At 55.1% G+C, this 14,867-nt stretch overlaps 1 protein-coding gene across 9 annotated transcripts in view; it reads left to right on the plus strand.

Annotated features, from left to right (window-relative positions):
* Window positions 1–11,952, plus strand: part of CTIF (cap binding complex dependent translation initiation factor) — a 313,773-nt gene extending 301,821 nt beyond the window's left edge. For all 9 annotated transcript variants that reach the window (XM_082641323.1, XM_082641324.1, XM_082641322.1 and 6 more), the window contains 2 exons: window positions 6,143–6,196; window positions 7,941–11,952. In XM_082641323.1, coding sequence (XP_082497449.1) covers window positions 6,143–6,196; window positions 7,941–8,156 — 270 coding nt within the window. In that variant the 3' untranslated portion in view covers window positions 8,157–11,952. The remainder of the gene's footprint in view (window positions 1–6,142; window positions 6,197–7,940) is intronic.
* Window positions 11,953–14,867: the final 2,915 nt, after the last annotated feature.

Genomic DNA, 14,867 nt, shown 5'->3' on the forward strand with positions numbered 1-14,867 from the left:
GGCTTCCTTTCCCCGGGGACTCCGAGGTGCTCCCACCAGGCTGCCTTTCTCCCTTTGCTGTCCAGCCGCCCACAGCCTGACTCGAAGCACCTTGGCCTCTCCCCGAGGGAGGATATGAAGGGTGTGCCCACAACAAGTCTCCGGCAGAGACAATAGGACAGGAATGCATTAGCTTCCGAACAAACACTGTGTGGGCTCGCACAATTGCCTTGGATTCTCGTCCAAGAAACACATTTCGCTGTTCCAGGGTGCCTGCCCCGGCCCGCCCACACTCCTTTCTGTGCCAGAGACTTTGATGAGTGGGCTGCTCCTCCCCCCACCCCGGGGGCCTTCAGCCCCCAGGTCGGCATCCCTGTCTCCTCCATCCCTACAGCTTTTCTTCCAACGAGCCATAGCAGAGAAGAGGGACAGTCCTGTCCAGGCAGAGAATGGCCTGCCCACCAAGGAGTACCTGCTCCCTGCCACTGCTTTTAAACCATTTTTAAATCGTGGTTTTAAAAAAAGCAAGCATAAAATTGACCATTTTAGCCATTTTAAAGTGGACAGTTCAGTGGCATTAAGTACATTCACATTGTTGTGCGACCATCACCACCATCCGTCTCCAGACCTTTTTCATCTTGTAAAACTGAAACTCTGTCCCCATTACACACTAACTCCCTTGTCCCTCTTCCTCAGCCCCTGACAACCACCATTCTACTTTCTGTCTCTATGAATCTGTTCCAGGTCCCTCATATAAGTGGAATCCTACAATACTTGTCCTTTTGTGCCTGGCTTATTTCACTCAGCATAAGGTCTTCAAGGTCCGTCCATGTCGCAGCATGTGACTGATAGGATTTCCTTCCTTTTTAAGGCTGAATAACATTCCGTTATATGGATGGACCACATTTAGTTTATCCATTCATCCATCAGTGGACACGTGGGTTGCTCCCACCCCTTGCCTATTGTGAATCATGCTGTTGGGAACACGGGTGGACAAGAATCTGTTCAAGTTGCCACCACTTTCTGAGATTTGCTTGGAGTTAAATGAAGCGTTGTCTCCAGAAGACCCCAAATAGAACACGCATAAACAACAGAGTTGGCCCCCTCAGTGTACCAGCAGGGATTCATTTATCCAGAAACTAGCTGTCTTTTAGGAAAGCAAGCCATGAAGAAATGGAACACAAAACAGGTTAAGTTTTGGCCAAGACAGAAAAGGGTGGAAAGGTCTTGCCCTTGGACACTGCCTACAAAGAGCAAGTCAAGGATGGATTCCTGAGAAGCCGTTGATCACTCAGAGGCACTGGAGCCTCTCAGAGTGACACTGACAGGGGTCCTGGGGAGGGAGCCCCGTAGCGTATATCAAGTGCTACCCCGGGGTAAGGCCAGCCGGCCTCTCTTTCCACCACACAGAGCAGCAGGGTGGGACTTCCCAGCTGTGACGATGGGGGCTGAGGGGACGTCCTCTCTGCAGCCCTTCAGCTCTAAGGCTCCAAGGGTCCGCCCTCCAAAGCTGGCAACAGACAGGCCGAGATAGCGTTTGGGGGAGGGTAGGACGTGGTCTGCAGCACCCATTCCCCTCCCGAGCTCTGCATCTCAGCAACTGCAAAGGAAAAGTCCAGTGAAAGCCTCCCAGTCCTCCCCCACTTCCTTGAGAAAACCCAGCAGGCCATTTGCGAGAGGGCCTATCACTCCATGTGATTCTTGGCTTAACACAGACTTTCCCAAACAACCAGTGAAAGATAAGGTGGGAGGAGAGGCTCTGGGGTGAGAGCCTGCCCACAGCCTTGCTTGAGAGTCCCCACCCTGAGTCTGTCCCCCCAGAGCCCAGAGGCCCCCAGGGAGGGAGTAGGCCTGCGGGGGTTTGGGTGTGCAGAAGGGAGGAGGTAGTCCAGTCACTAAGATGCGGGAAAGGAAGGAGGAACGGGAAGCCCTGGACCGACTCTGCAGTTCTGAACCGTCACCGGGGAGCAGACGGAGGGCAGGCGGGCCTCGGGCCATAGAAGGAAAGAGACACCTGCTCATCCGGGCCAAGTGCTGCAGAAGCATGAGGCTCCACGACGCTGTCCACGCAGTGCGGGCAGACGTCGGAGGGCCACTTGGAGGGAGAAACAGTCACACTTCAGAGCATCTAGTACTTGTCCGGCCCCGGCTGTTCATAGTATTTCCCATCATGTTACCTCCCATGTCCCGAAGCCCCAGGACCCCTAAGAAGCTGGTCTCAGAACGGAACATGATCCCAGGTTCATCTCAATTTCCCGTGACGGTCATTACTAGCACCTACTATGTGTCAGCCAACATGCTAGGTGCACCCAGAGCAGGACCCCTTTCTTCCTTCCCATAAGCTCCCAGTTCTGCCTGCTCCCCTCGTCCCCAGATGGCTGCCACCACCCACTCTGTCTCTGGGAGTTCCCTTCCCACCAGATACCCCACTTTCCCCCTTTCTTGTGATTTCTACCAGCAATTTTTATTTTAAGGTTTCTCTTCCTGCTAAGCACTATGGGAAACCTATGCAGGAACGAAGTTACCCTCAGAAAGAAGTCCCAGCAAACCTCACAGAGTTCTCTTAATATTTGTCCTCATGTTCCGTGCAGAGTCAGTGGGGCTACGCCCACCTTCCCCCAGAGACAGTCAGGGCCCTCCAAGTCCTGGAACCAGCCCCTCCCAGAGCAGGCTGGGTTGGATGCTGGAACCAACCCGTGGTCCAGTACCCATGACTCGGTACGCCTGCTGCAAGGTGAGTCACCTCCCCCCAGCTTTTTCCAGAACCTGCTTCCAGGGTTTGCTAGATGAGAGAGGTCCTTCCTAGTGTGACCCCCAGAATCCCCCCAGACACTGACTCAGTGGAAGCTTCCCTTGGCTCCCCTTGAGGGTCTGCAGCCCTGCGGGGCAAGAAAACTCCAGAAGCAGACACCGGCATGGGGAGGAGGGTGGACAGCTGTGTGCTGCAGAGTATTCCTCTGCGCAAATGTATCATCATAATTTAACCAGTCCCCTTGCTGGTAGCCATTCAAGCTATTTGCAAAAGTGCAGCAAAAACCTTATATTCATGTCATGGTGCGTATGTGGGCAGCGGGGGGCACGTGTGGAGTAAATTCCTGGACGTAGTATCGCTGCTCCGAGGGTTTGTACGCTTGTAGTGTTGACAGTGTTGCCACATTGCCACTTAGGGAGTCATACCAACGCCTCTTTCCACAAACACTGTACGTTCGCAGACACACTGATGATAATTTTGTGCCGTGTCTGCTCTGACAGGAGAAGTCTGTGGGGTGGCGGTATCCAAGTCCCGCTCACTGTCGCCGTTCCAAGCGCGTGCACTGGGGTGAGTTGCCCAGGGGCTGCGGCTCAAGCTTAGTCCCTCCTCACTCACAGACTTTCCCAGATGGGTGGGTTTTCTCCTTGCTACTCAAGGCATATTTGTTAGCAAATACTTCCAAGTGCTTACTATGTGCCAGGCACTGTGCCAGGTTTCGGGAAGAGAATGGACCAAACAGGCCTTGCCCTCCTGGAGCTTGCCTTCCCCTGGGGGAGATAGCAGACAAACAAATAGATCGTATGTCAGGGGTGAGAGATGCTGCGGAGAGAAGTAAGCCAGGAGGTGAACTGCGGGATCACTTACACACAGGCCGATCAGGGAATCCCTGGTGGATGAGGTGATGTCGGGGCAGAGCCCTGAGTAAACTGAGGAAGGAAGGTCTGCAGACAGGTGGTGGCTGAGAATTCCTGGGTGACAAGAGCACAAAGGCCCAGAGTCAGAAGTGTGTCAGTGGGCAGAGCATGCCCGCCAATGGCCGTCAACGCCTGTCACTGCATGGCCGACGCTGTTACCTTCCCCGGCTTGTCCCTTGCTCTCCACCAGCTCATCTTTTGAGCAGCCTGAGACCTACTTCTGCTCCTTCATCCCCAAATGCTTTCTTTTTCGGTGTGTCTACTGTGGGACCAGTTAATGCCCAGCCCTGCAGAGATACAAAGAGGAAGGAGGTCTGGTCCCTGAGAGCATCTCTGGTCAGAGCAGCCCACACTGATCTGGCCCCTGGACTCATTTGACATTTAATACATGCATCTTCAGCACCCCCTCTGATGTGACCGCTTGTGGCTTCTGCTGGGGGAGACCCTGGGCTGGGTGGATGGCTGCAATATGACAGGAGAAGGGGGAAGTTAAGGAGGGTGTGTGGAATTTGGATTTCCAGTCTACAGTGAGAACAGTCCCTGGGGTTGTGTGTGATTTCACCCTGCTTGAACACGTCATGCCCAGATCACAAACCTTGACTCTAGTTCTCGGTTAGTGGACAAGGAAGCTGACCCTAAAAATGCCTTCCTCTTGTGCTCTCTCCTTACCCTCCACCCTTCCTTTAAAACAAAAAACAAAAACAATGCATAAATCACATTGACCCACATTTATCGAATCCCTACTGTTGCCAGGAGCTGTGCTAGGTGTTAAAGGGCAGCGGAGATGAACGTCACACTGCCCTGCCTTCAAGAGGCCACAGTTCACACTGGAAGATGTCTTGCCACTTGTGTGGAATGCTGAGCAGTGGGAAAGGCAGGGGGTGCTCGGGAGTGAGAAGCAGGGGCGGGCACCATGGGCTGGAGTGATCCAGAAGTCTCCAAGGAAAGCTGGAAAATGACCTGGGAAAAAATGGGGGCAAAGGCAGAAAATAACAAATATTGGTGATGCTGTGGAAAAGTCAGAACCCTAGACACTACTGGAGGGAATAAAAAATGGCACAGCCACTGTAGAAAACAATTTATCGGGTCCTCAAACAGCTAAACGTGGAGTTACCACATGACCCAGCAATTCCACTCTTAGGTGCGTACCCAAGAGAGATGAAAACCCATGTCCACACAAAAACTCGTACACAAGTGTTCATAGCTGCCTTGTTCACGACAGCCAAAAAGTGGAGACAGCCCAAATGTCTATCAACTGATGAGTGGATAAACAAAACGTGGTGTATACATACAGTGGAATATCTTCCAACCCCAAAAAGGAATGAAGAACTGACACAGGCTACAACATGGATGAACTTTAAAAACGTTATAAGTGGAAGAAGCCATTCACAAAAAAAATCACATATTATATGATTCCATTGTATAAAATGTCCAGAATAGGTAAATCTATAGAGATTAAGGGGTTAGGGGTTGTCAGGGGCGGGGATGGCGTGGGAAACGGGACTGACCACTAATGGGTACAGGTTTCTTTCGGGAGCCATGAAAATATTCTAGAGTTAGTAGTGATGTGATGGTCGCACAACGTTGTGAATCTAAAGTCACTGAGTTGTAGGCTTAAAAAGGGTGAACTTGAGCTTCCCTGGTGGCGCAGTGGTTGAGAGGCCGCCCACCGATGCAGGGGACACGGGTTCGTGCCCCAGTCTGGGAAGATCCCACATGCTGCGGAGCAGCTAGGCCCGTGAGCCATGGCCGCTGAGCCTGAGCGTCCGCGTCCGGAGCCTGTGTTCCGCAACGGGAGAGGCCACAACAGTGAGAGGCCCGCATACCGCAAAAAAATAAATAAATAAAAGAAAGAAAAAATGGTGAACTTGATGTTACGTGAGTTATGTCTCAATTTAGAGAGAGAGGGAGAGAGATTGAAAGAATGAAGTGCAGCACATAGAGGAAAGCCTGGACGGGGGGTGGCCGGTCCCCGTGCTGACCCTCCTGGCCGTGGCCTTGGTCAGGAAGCAATTCCAGCCTCTGGAACGGTCTGTATGGCTTTGCAGGCTCACATTGCTGGGCCCGTGGAGAAGACTGCTGTGATTTCTGCAAGTCCTCCTATAGCCAGGGCCCAGGAGCACCTGAGACCATGGCTGAGCCCCTCTCACTAATCAGGAAATCTACGCGAGTTTCAGTTTTGCTGACCAGCTGCTCATAGCTGATGATCCCAGCATGCCCGCCGCTGCCTTCATACCCACCTGCGGCCTTGCTCTGCTGTGGCCTCTAGTCAAGCCCTCTGACCTGGCTGGGATGCCCACGCTCCGTGACTACGGCGGTCCTCTAGCTGCTTAGATCCCGTCAGAGAAATCACTGCTTCCTGGGGCAGTGCTCCTGCTGCCCTCCGGCCTTTGGGGGCTGCCTCTCTGGCCCGCCCCTTGGAGATGCTTGTCCTGGGCTGCAGGCGGCTGAGAGCAGCGCACCCCCCTAAGCGGAATTCTCTGCCGCTCTCTTCCAGCTCTTGCAATCTCAGGATGTGAAGGAAGATGCCGTCCTGTGCTGCTCAATGGAGGTAAGCAGCGTGGCTTAGACACCTCCCACCTCAGACCCTGTGCGTCCCTCTCGCCTTAACAGTTATGGGGGCTCAAGGACCACTGGAGGCATCCACGGGTCCAGGGCAAGGGCGTGTCGAGCGGGGCTGGTGGCGGACGGCTTCCTGAGTGGATGTGGACTTCTGCTGGAGGAGAGGGAACTGCCGGCTCTCTGGCGGGAAGGATGGAGTGCTAGCATCGTCCACTCTCCCTCTGCCCCCAAGACCACCTCCTCCTCGGCCAGGTGCACCACACAAATGACTTAGGAGATTCTAGATGATGCCCTGCACCCCACATATCTCCTTTGGCTTCAGTGGTGTGGGGTTTGGGAGGAGGTGCTGAGGCTTGAACCCCCAGGTTGGCACTGTCCACTTCCAAGCAGCCCCCATGGGAGGTCCCACTCCTATTCCCAAGGTGTGACCACTGCTCTCCGGGATCTTCCTTCAGACACTTGGCTTTGGCCCAGTTACAGGGACAAAGCTGTGCCTTCAGAAAACAGTCCAAGGGGAATTCCCTGGCAGTCCAGTGGTTAGGACTCCATGCTTCCTCTGCTGAGGGCACAGGTTTGATCCCTGGTCGAGGAACTAAGATCCTGCAAGCCGCACGGCGTGGCCAAAAAAAAAAAGAAAGAAAGAAAGGAAACAGCCCAGGGACATTCAGAGTGGAGCGTGGTGAGAAGAGGGGATTCCAGGGCCCACACTCAGGGCACGCCGGGGCTCCAGGCAGGGGAGATAGGAGGGGAGGAGAAAGCATGGTCCCTGCCTCCAGACAGCTTGTGGTCTGGCTAGAGATAGAGACCTCTGTCACATGCACAGAGTGGATGGAACAGTGTAGAGAATGAATATGGGTACAGAGCATGCATCCCTGAGGAGTTAGGGGAGAGGTCAGAGTGGGCCAGAAAGGTCAGGGAAGGTTTCATGAAGAAGGCAGAGCCTTGAAAACATGAGTGGGCTGAGGCTGGAGGTGGGGCAGAGATGGGGACTTAGATTATAGAGAGAGGAGCTGCATGGGCTGCCGGCCGAGGGTGCGCTGATCCAGAGGATCGGGGCTCCTTCTTCCTAAAGGGGCTTTTCGAGATGACCAGGGGCCTCTCTTGGGGGCAGGCCCTCTGGCTGGCCTCCTGCCCCAGTTCATATTTCTCTCCTCCCCTTCGCGTCACAAGTGTGGGCAGGGGTCAGTTCTGGGGGTGTGTAGGTGCAACTGGGGGCAGGAGAGAAGGAAAGAGAGAAACAGGAGACCTCATCCCCGCTCTCGGGTTCCACACGGACACATGCAGGTAATAATGACCAAGTTCGTTTCCAGAGAGACATCCCAGCAAGTGAAAATTGACACGGTGCCACCTGATCACTCTTGAAGGAAGCAGGTCACACAGCCATTGAGGGTGTGGGCGATAGTCAAAGAAGGCTTCCTGTAGGGGGGGAGGCAAGTGGATGAAGGGAGAAGCAGCGTGTTCCCGGTGAGGCCTCCTGGCAGCCCTGGGCAGCAGGCAATATTCTGACCCCTCTTATTCCTCCGGCAGATCGGGTATTCAATGGGGGCTCTCGCACTGGCTGTGTCCACCCTCCACACTCTCCATCCTCCTGCCCTGTGGCAGAGGCCTGGGCCTGCACCTTCCTGGGATAATCCAGCTATTTCCTGTTCCTGCCCCCAGCACCCCTAACCAAGGTGGGTCAGGAGCCCTTTCAGGGCCCAGCTCACGTCCTAACCCCACTTCTCTGCCCGCAGCTGCAGAGCACAGGCCGACTGCTGGAGGAGCAGCTGCCCGAGATGATGGCGGAGCTCCTGGCCAGCGCCCGCGACAAGATGCTGTGCCCCTCGGAGTCGATGCTGACCCGGTCCCTGCTGCTGGAGGTCATCGAGCTCCACGCCAACAGCTGGAACCCTCTGACGCCCCCCATCACGCAGTACTACAACAGAACCATCCAGAAACTGACAGCCTGACAGCCAGGGGGCCTGGCGGGTGGCCCGAGGGCAGCTGGGGACCTGGTGCACAGAGCCAGATGGACAGGCGGGAGGACAGGGGTGGCCCTGCCGGCAGAAAGAAATGGGGAGGAAGGCAAGCAGAGCCGGCGGCCAGTATGGAGCCAGACGGGGAAGGGACCAAAGCCCTAGGAGGAGCGCCCCCCTACCCGAGCCCCCCAGCCCGAGCATGCGGCAGCTCACACCAGTAAGGGAAGCATGTTTCTTCCTCACGGTGGCCCGGCCCTCCCCCTCCTCACTTCCACTCCTCCCCACCCCCTCCCGTGCAACATGTCCCCGGCAGGGCTGTGTGCAAGGGGTTCATCTCTGCGACTCCTCAGAGGCCTTGGCAGCCTGCACGCAGGGTACAGCTTGGGTCAGAAAGGACCTCAGAAGGCTGAAAAAGTGGGTCGGAGACGGGCTTGCATTGTTCCTGCATGCTGTCAGCCGCAGTCGCCAACTGGCAGCAGGCGACGTGTAGCAGATGTCCGGGAGGACAAAGGCAGGCACGGTCCCCACCAGCCGCCCGTAATTGACGGCCTTTGTCCTTACGGCCGAGCAGGGGGACAGAGGCGGCTCCTCTAACCTTCATGCTCCACCCTCCCCACTTCCAGCCTCCCCCCTTCAGCCCCCAAGCTGCAGGCCCAGGGGGCCGGGGGCGGGCCTGGGGCCTGGAGGGGAGATGGAGTTTTTCCTTCTACTTGCACTCTTTTGTTTCATTGTGTTTTGTTTTTTCAAAAGTCAGCTGCTTTGAAGTCTCCTCTCTCAACGCAAAGGGCCCCGCAATGTGACCACACAGCAGCACCGCGAGGACCCCCTGATGAGAGGGAGATCAAACCCGGCCCCCGCTGGAAGGATTCTAGCCACAGACAGCTTGCCAGTAGCCAATTAGGGTAACTGGAAACTTCTGCCCCGGCAGGGGAACCCGCTGGAACCCTGTGCCCCTCAGGCCCCGGCTTCCAGTACCTCCGTTCTCTCTTTTTCTGGCTTCCTCCCTCAAAGGGCTGATACTGTCTCTGCTGGGCAAGCATTAAACCCGTCCTGCCCTGGGGCCTTATAGTGAACCGGGCTCAGAACGAGGCTGGCGAATTAAAACCAAAACGCCCGGTGATGCTTCCCCGCTCCACACACAGGTCTTGTCCCAGGCTCTCACTGGAGGGAGAATGGGGGGGGGGGCCCGCAGGGCTCCCCAGGGCTAGCTAAATGGGCTGTGTCGGTGCCCTAGCCCATAGCCACGGTCTGTGCCCCGGGAGGGCTGTGGCACTGCAGCCCCAGGGCTGTCGGGAAAGGGTGAATTCATTGAGTCGTGGGGACCATCAGGGGACCCAGCAAGCCACCAGCTTTCCAGGCTGGGAACGAGGCTGGGGGTTCTTGGAGGGGCCGAGTCCTGGGAGCAGCTCCTTCTCTGATGGCTAGAAAGGAGGATGCGTGTTGGGCCCTGGGAGGCTGGCTTCGGGTTGTCACTGGTGTCCGCACAGCCCATCTCCTGGTCTGGAGCCCACGCTTTGATGAGCCCCTGCAAAGCAACCTCAGAGCCCAGCAGCTTCCTCACTTGCTCCTTGGTTGAGGCCAGTCCTTCTCTGGGTCACCTTGGAGGCCCACTGGTTGCCTGGTCCGGTCAGGCTGGAGGAAATTCCCTTTGTTGAGTCTCGGAGAGCAGGCAGGCGGGGTGGGGAGCAGCTTCCTCCGTACTTCCTGGCTTTCCCCACCAGCTGCCACCTGCCTGCTGTCCCCAGAAAGAGCCTGTGGGGGACAAGGCATGGGGGCACAGTTTACCTGGAGTGGGTCGGTCACCTCTGCCAAGGAGCCCACGCTGCCCCTGGCCTCTGCCTTCGCCCTCCCGGCCCCTTCCTCTCAAGCTTCTCCTCACTGCCTTTCCTCCTCAGCCTACACCTTTGGCTCAGCCTGGGACCCAGGGACCCCAGAGGCCCCACAAGAGGCCTTGAGGGAAGAGCCGGGCTGATATTAGGATGCTTAGAGAGGGCACCAGGGAAATCATGGTCCCGAGGAGTCGGCAGCCCAGGCCAGGCAAGCAGCCACGCCCGGGCAGCCCTCAGAGAGCCGCACCTGGGCTGAAATGGGCCCTGCTTCCCTCCAGTGGGGGGTTGTGTGTGTGTGTGCGTGTGTGTGTGTGCACGCACGCGTGGGCATGCATGAGCACATCTACTGAGAATGAAGCAGGGCCCTGGAAGGAGAGAGAGGCCTGCGAGTGAGGTCGAAAGTCGAGGAGGCAGGGGAGTGGGTCTCCCACCCCTACCTTGGGCTCAGAGAGCGAGCTTTATGAAGGGGCCCCAGATAACACGGACTCAGGGGGCTGACGTCCCCTGGAAAGCCAAGCAAGTAGCGTCTCGGGCACTGTGAACCTAATGCCCTTCCTCCTAACAGCCTTCCTTGGTGGTCTTGCCTCATGGCCAGCCCCTCCTTGACTGTTAGGACCAGAGGGGGAAGAAGCGAGGTATAAATATGTAAACATATATAAATATATTTTTAATTACGTGTCGTGTCACCGTGGCTCCAGACATATGGTTTGCCTAGTATATTCCATTGCTTGAAGGCGCTTCCTGGCCGATCCGAATAACAATTTAAGCTGTTTTTCTAAATGTGGGTTGCTGCTACTTTTTCAGACATGTAAGGAAAACATCAAAAAAATTTTTTTTCTTAAGGAAATAACAGTAAAGCCTAAAATCTGAGACACTGAGGCAGCTTCCCACGGGAGACTACTCAGACAGGAACTGGGGGGCAGAGGCGGGCGCCCCCAGACCTCCGCCCCCTCCCCAGGCCAGATCCCCCCTGCTGAGTGAGGGAGGCCCTATCCAAGTTGACCTCTGAATGTATTTGATGGGAGGCTAAACTGGATATTGCGTTTCTAATGCTTGCGTGGCTTTCCCTCCTCGCCTGTGGCTTCCTTGGCACAGAGGAGGCAAAGTCCAGCCATCTGATGTGGGTCCTGTCTCCGTCTCTCCCCCGACAGTCAAGACGAGGTAGTCATTGTTTTCCCCTCAGGCAGCCGGCCTGTTCCTGCTCCCATGGCCTTGTGGCTTTGCCTAAGCTCCGGGACCGCAGCCCCAAGAAGGCCCCCAGCCTCCCCCGAACAAGGCGGGACCCCACCATCCTCCACGAGAGTGTGCACCCCCAAACCCACTTTCGTCTGCTCGTCCTTCCTTAACCAGTCTGTACACCTTTAAAGTTTGGGGATCGTCCTGTCCATCCATGTAAATGTAAATGTTGGCCGAGTCGGTATTTATTCTAATTTTTATTTTATTTTATTTTCTCTGAGGGATGGGGAGGGGGGTGTGGGAAACGTACCACTGATCACGCCCTGGGCAGCTGCAGGGGCGGGGGCCCAGACAGCCAGGCCGCCACAAGAGCAGCCCCACGGGGCTGCCCAGACGCCAAGCCCCAGTCTCTTATCTGGCATCAGAAGCCGGCCAGTGTTCCTCGTCCAACAGACTGTCCGGCCTGCCCATGGAGTCCTGTCCCTCAGCTGCCGGCACTCTGTTGGGAAACCTCAGGCTGAGCCTTTGAGGATGCAGATCAGAGAAATGTCAACTTTCCTCTGCTCGGGACACTTGCACAGAAGGGCTGCCCGCTTCGCCTGAGCCAGCTGGGAGCCTGGTGACGGGTCCTACCTCCCCGGAGCAGGGGCCTGGGGCTTCCCGCCAAAGCTGCAGCAGAACCCTGCTCATGCGACCACCTTCCCTCCCTCGGTATGTCCTGCTTTCCAGCTGAACCCAAACTACAAGTGGGTTTAAAAAATAAACCACACCAAAAACAAAAATGCCCTGCATCTGTGTTCTTTGTGTGTTTGGCAAAGGAAATATCTCCCAAAGGCTTTTGTGCCTCAACAGGTGCTGGCAGAGGCCTCAGAGGAGCCCCTACCCAGGTGATGAACTAGTGAGAAGATTCCCCACAGTTGGGCCACTGTGGGGAGGGGGCGCCAGGGGGCTGGGGAGGGTTGGGGAGGAGTGGTCCAGGATACCATGGGTGAAGGAGACATATACCCCCTTCCTCCCAAGCTCGGGAACTGTGGCCTATCCAAGGTGGGAGGATTAAGCCAGTCCTGCACGAAATCACTTTTCCGCTAAAGATCTGGTTTGCTGTGTGCTTAACCACTCCACTCCTCAAACCTACCCCTCCCGTGAAAAAGTCACTGTGACATCTGGCAATGACCCGTTTTAAAAAGACTGAGACTTGGGCCTAGCCTAACAGCCTCTAAAAGTCAGCAGCAAGTGGCTGTTCTGTCCCTGTGAGTCAAATCAGTCTTTCATCAAAGGGTCCCAAATCCCATCCATGGCAAGACACTGGGGACACTGCCTCCTGGTAACAGGTCCCCCTTGGGGATTCTTTCTGGCTGGAACTTGCCAGGCTTTCAGTTCCTCAGAGTGGCACCCAGAACATCCACACCCTTCGTACTACCCTGGTCTGGCTAAGGTGGTGGCCAGGCCAGCCCAGGAGCCTGGTGAGGGTCTGCAGAGACTGGTCCCTGCCCATTACTGAGTCACATGACAATGTGAGGTGCTAGCCGGGAGTACACAGGTTGGTAGAGGGAGATAACTTTTTTTTTTTTTAATTTTTGGTCTCGTGCCGCGTGGCATGCAGAATCCTAATTCCCTGACCAGGAATTGAACCCGTGCCCCTGCAGTGGAAGCGCGGAGTCTTAACCACTGGACCACCGGGGAAGTCCCAAGGGAGATAACTTTTTAATTAAGCGATTGACCTTTGTCAGCCCGAAGTTTTTTACAAAAATACAGAGGGGTAGGAGCAGAAAGTGAGGTCAAAATGAAAGGTGTTAGAAGGTGGGGAAGAGGGTAGGGAAGGAAAAATCTTACCATACACTGTTCACCAAAAAGAAGAGATTTTTCTGGGTGATTTAGTTCTGGTTTCAGAAAGTTCTAAATTACTGAAAATTATGAAACAAATACTCCAAATAATAAATGTTTCAATTCTGCATTTCACCGCCATCTCTGCTGATATGTGTTCTCTGTCGTGCTGAGGGTGGGTTACCTTTGTACTGGGGTCTATAGGAGAGAGGGACCGGAAGACTGTTTTGGATGAATAAACTAGAACACGCACACACACGACTTGTAAGGTAGTACCAAGGCAAAGATAGCAGAAGAAGCAAGGACTGAGATGGTAGAAGAGGAAGAAGTGGTTATACTTTAATATTAAATGTCTCTCATCCCCACGGTTCTTTTCAGGGCCCTCCATACACTGTCTCAGGTGGTTCAGTGATATAGGCAGATGAAAATTTTTGATTCCCATTTTACAGATGAGAAAACAAAGGCCCAGAGAGGTGACATGACTGACCCAGAGCCCAAGGCCAATCAGTGGAAGAGTCAGGGGCCAGAGTGAGAGCCAGGTGCCCCTTCCCCAGCCCAGAAAGCAACTGTGTCCTCAGCAGCCTCTGCTCTGACTGCTGTGAGCACCACCCCAGGAAGCCAGCCAGTCCCACCAGCCAGACAGAAGGAGCAGCCAGCTGCCCACTGAGACCGCCATGGGCAGGCTACATGGTCTTCCTTCCCTATCCGTGGAAAGGAGGAGCATGGTGAAATACCCCAAATCAAAGGATTGCAGAGGGGTGGGGAGGAAAAGGAGTCACATTGCAAAGTTTGGTGCTATTCTATAAAAAGATTCATTGTGACATCTTACAAGCTGTCTGGTTGGATTCCCTCCAGGCCAGGGGTCCTCAAGGTGGGTGGGAGGTGAGGGAGACCCTCCTGGGGGGCATATCCAGGGGTGGGGTCAACATCCAAATTGCCTGGGAAATTTTTTAAACTACATGTTAAGAAAGGACACACAGGGCTTCCCTGGTGGCGCAGTGGTTGAGAGTCCGCCTGCCGATGCAGGGGACATGGGTTCGTGCCCTGGTCCGGGAAGATCCCACATGCCACGGAGCGGCTGGGCCCGTGAGCCATGGCCGCTGAGCCTGCGCGTCTGGAGCCACAACAGTGAGAGGCCCGCGTACCGCAAAAAAAAAAAAAAAAAAAAAAAAAGAAAGGACACACAGGGCTTCCCTGGTGGCGCAGTGGTTGAGAGTCTGCCTGCTAATGCAGGGGACACGGGTTCGAGCCCTAGTCTGGGAGGATCCCACATGCCGCGGAGCAACTAGGCCCGTTAGCCACAACTACTGAACCTGCGCGTCTGGAGCCTGTGCTCCGCAACAAGAGAGGCCGCGATAGTGAGAGGCCCACACACCGCGATGAGGAGTGGCCCCCCACTTGCCACAACTAGAGAAAGCCCTCGCACAGAAATGAAGACCCAACACAGCAAAAATAAATTAATTAATAAACTCCTACACCCAACATCTTCTTAAAAAAAAAAAAAAAGAAAAGAAAGGACACACATATAAACCAACGTTTTCAGAATTCTGGCATAAGGGAGCCGCTCTTCTTACTGGTGGGCACACACAGTTGAGGCCGCCACCCACCACTCCAGGAGCACAGCATGTGAAGAGCACAGAGATCAGTCCCAGGAATGCAGAATTAACACACAGAAACAGTGGGCAACGTTGTTGCCTTCCTCACCCCAATTTGAGGTATTGGGACTTCTCATCCAAGCTGAGACCAGGCTGGCCAGCACATTGGCAGTGGGGGAAAGGGCTCCAGGATGGTCCTGGCGTGTGGACAGAGTATATACCATGGACTCAGGGCCATGTTATGACTCTCACGGGCCCTGGGCCCTTATATGCCTCCA

Source organism: Mesoplodon mirus (assembly GCF_964341445.2).
Source record: "Mesoplodon mirus genome assembly, chromosome: 13".
Taxonomy (NCBI): Eukaryota; Metazoa; Chordata; class Mammalia; order Artiodactyla; family Ziphiidae; genus Mesoplodon; species Mesoplodon mirus.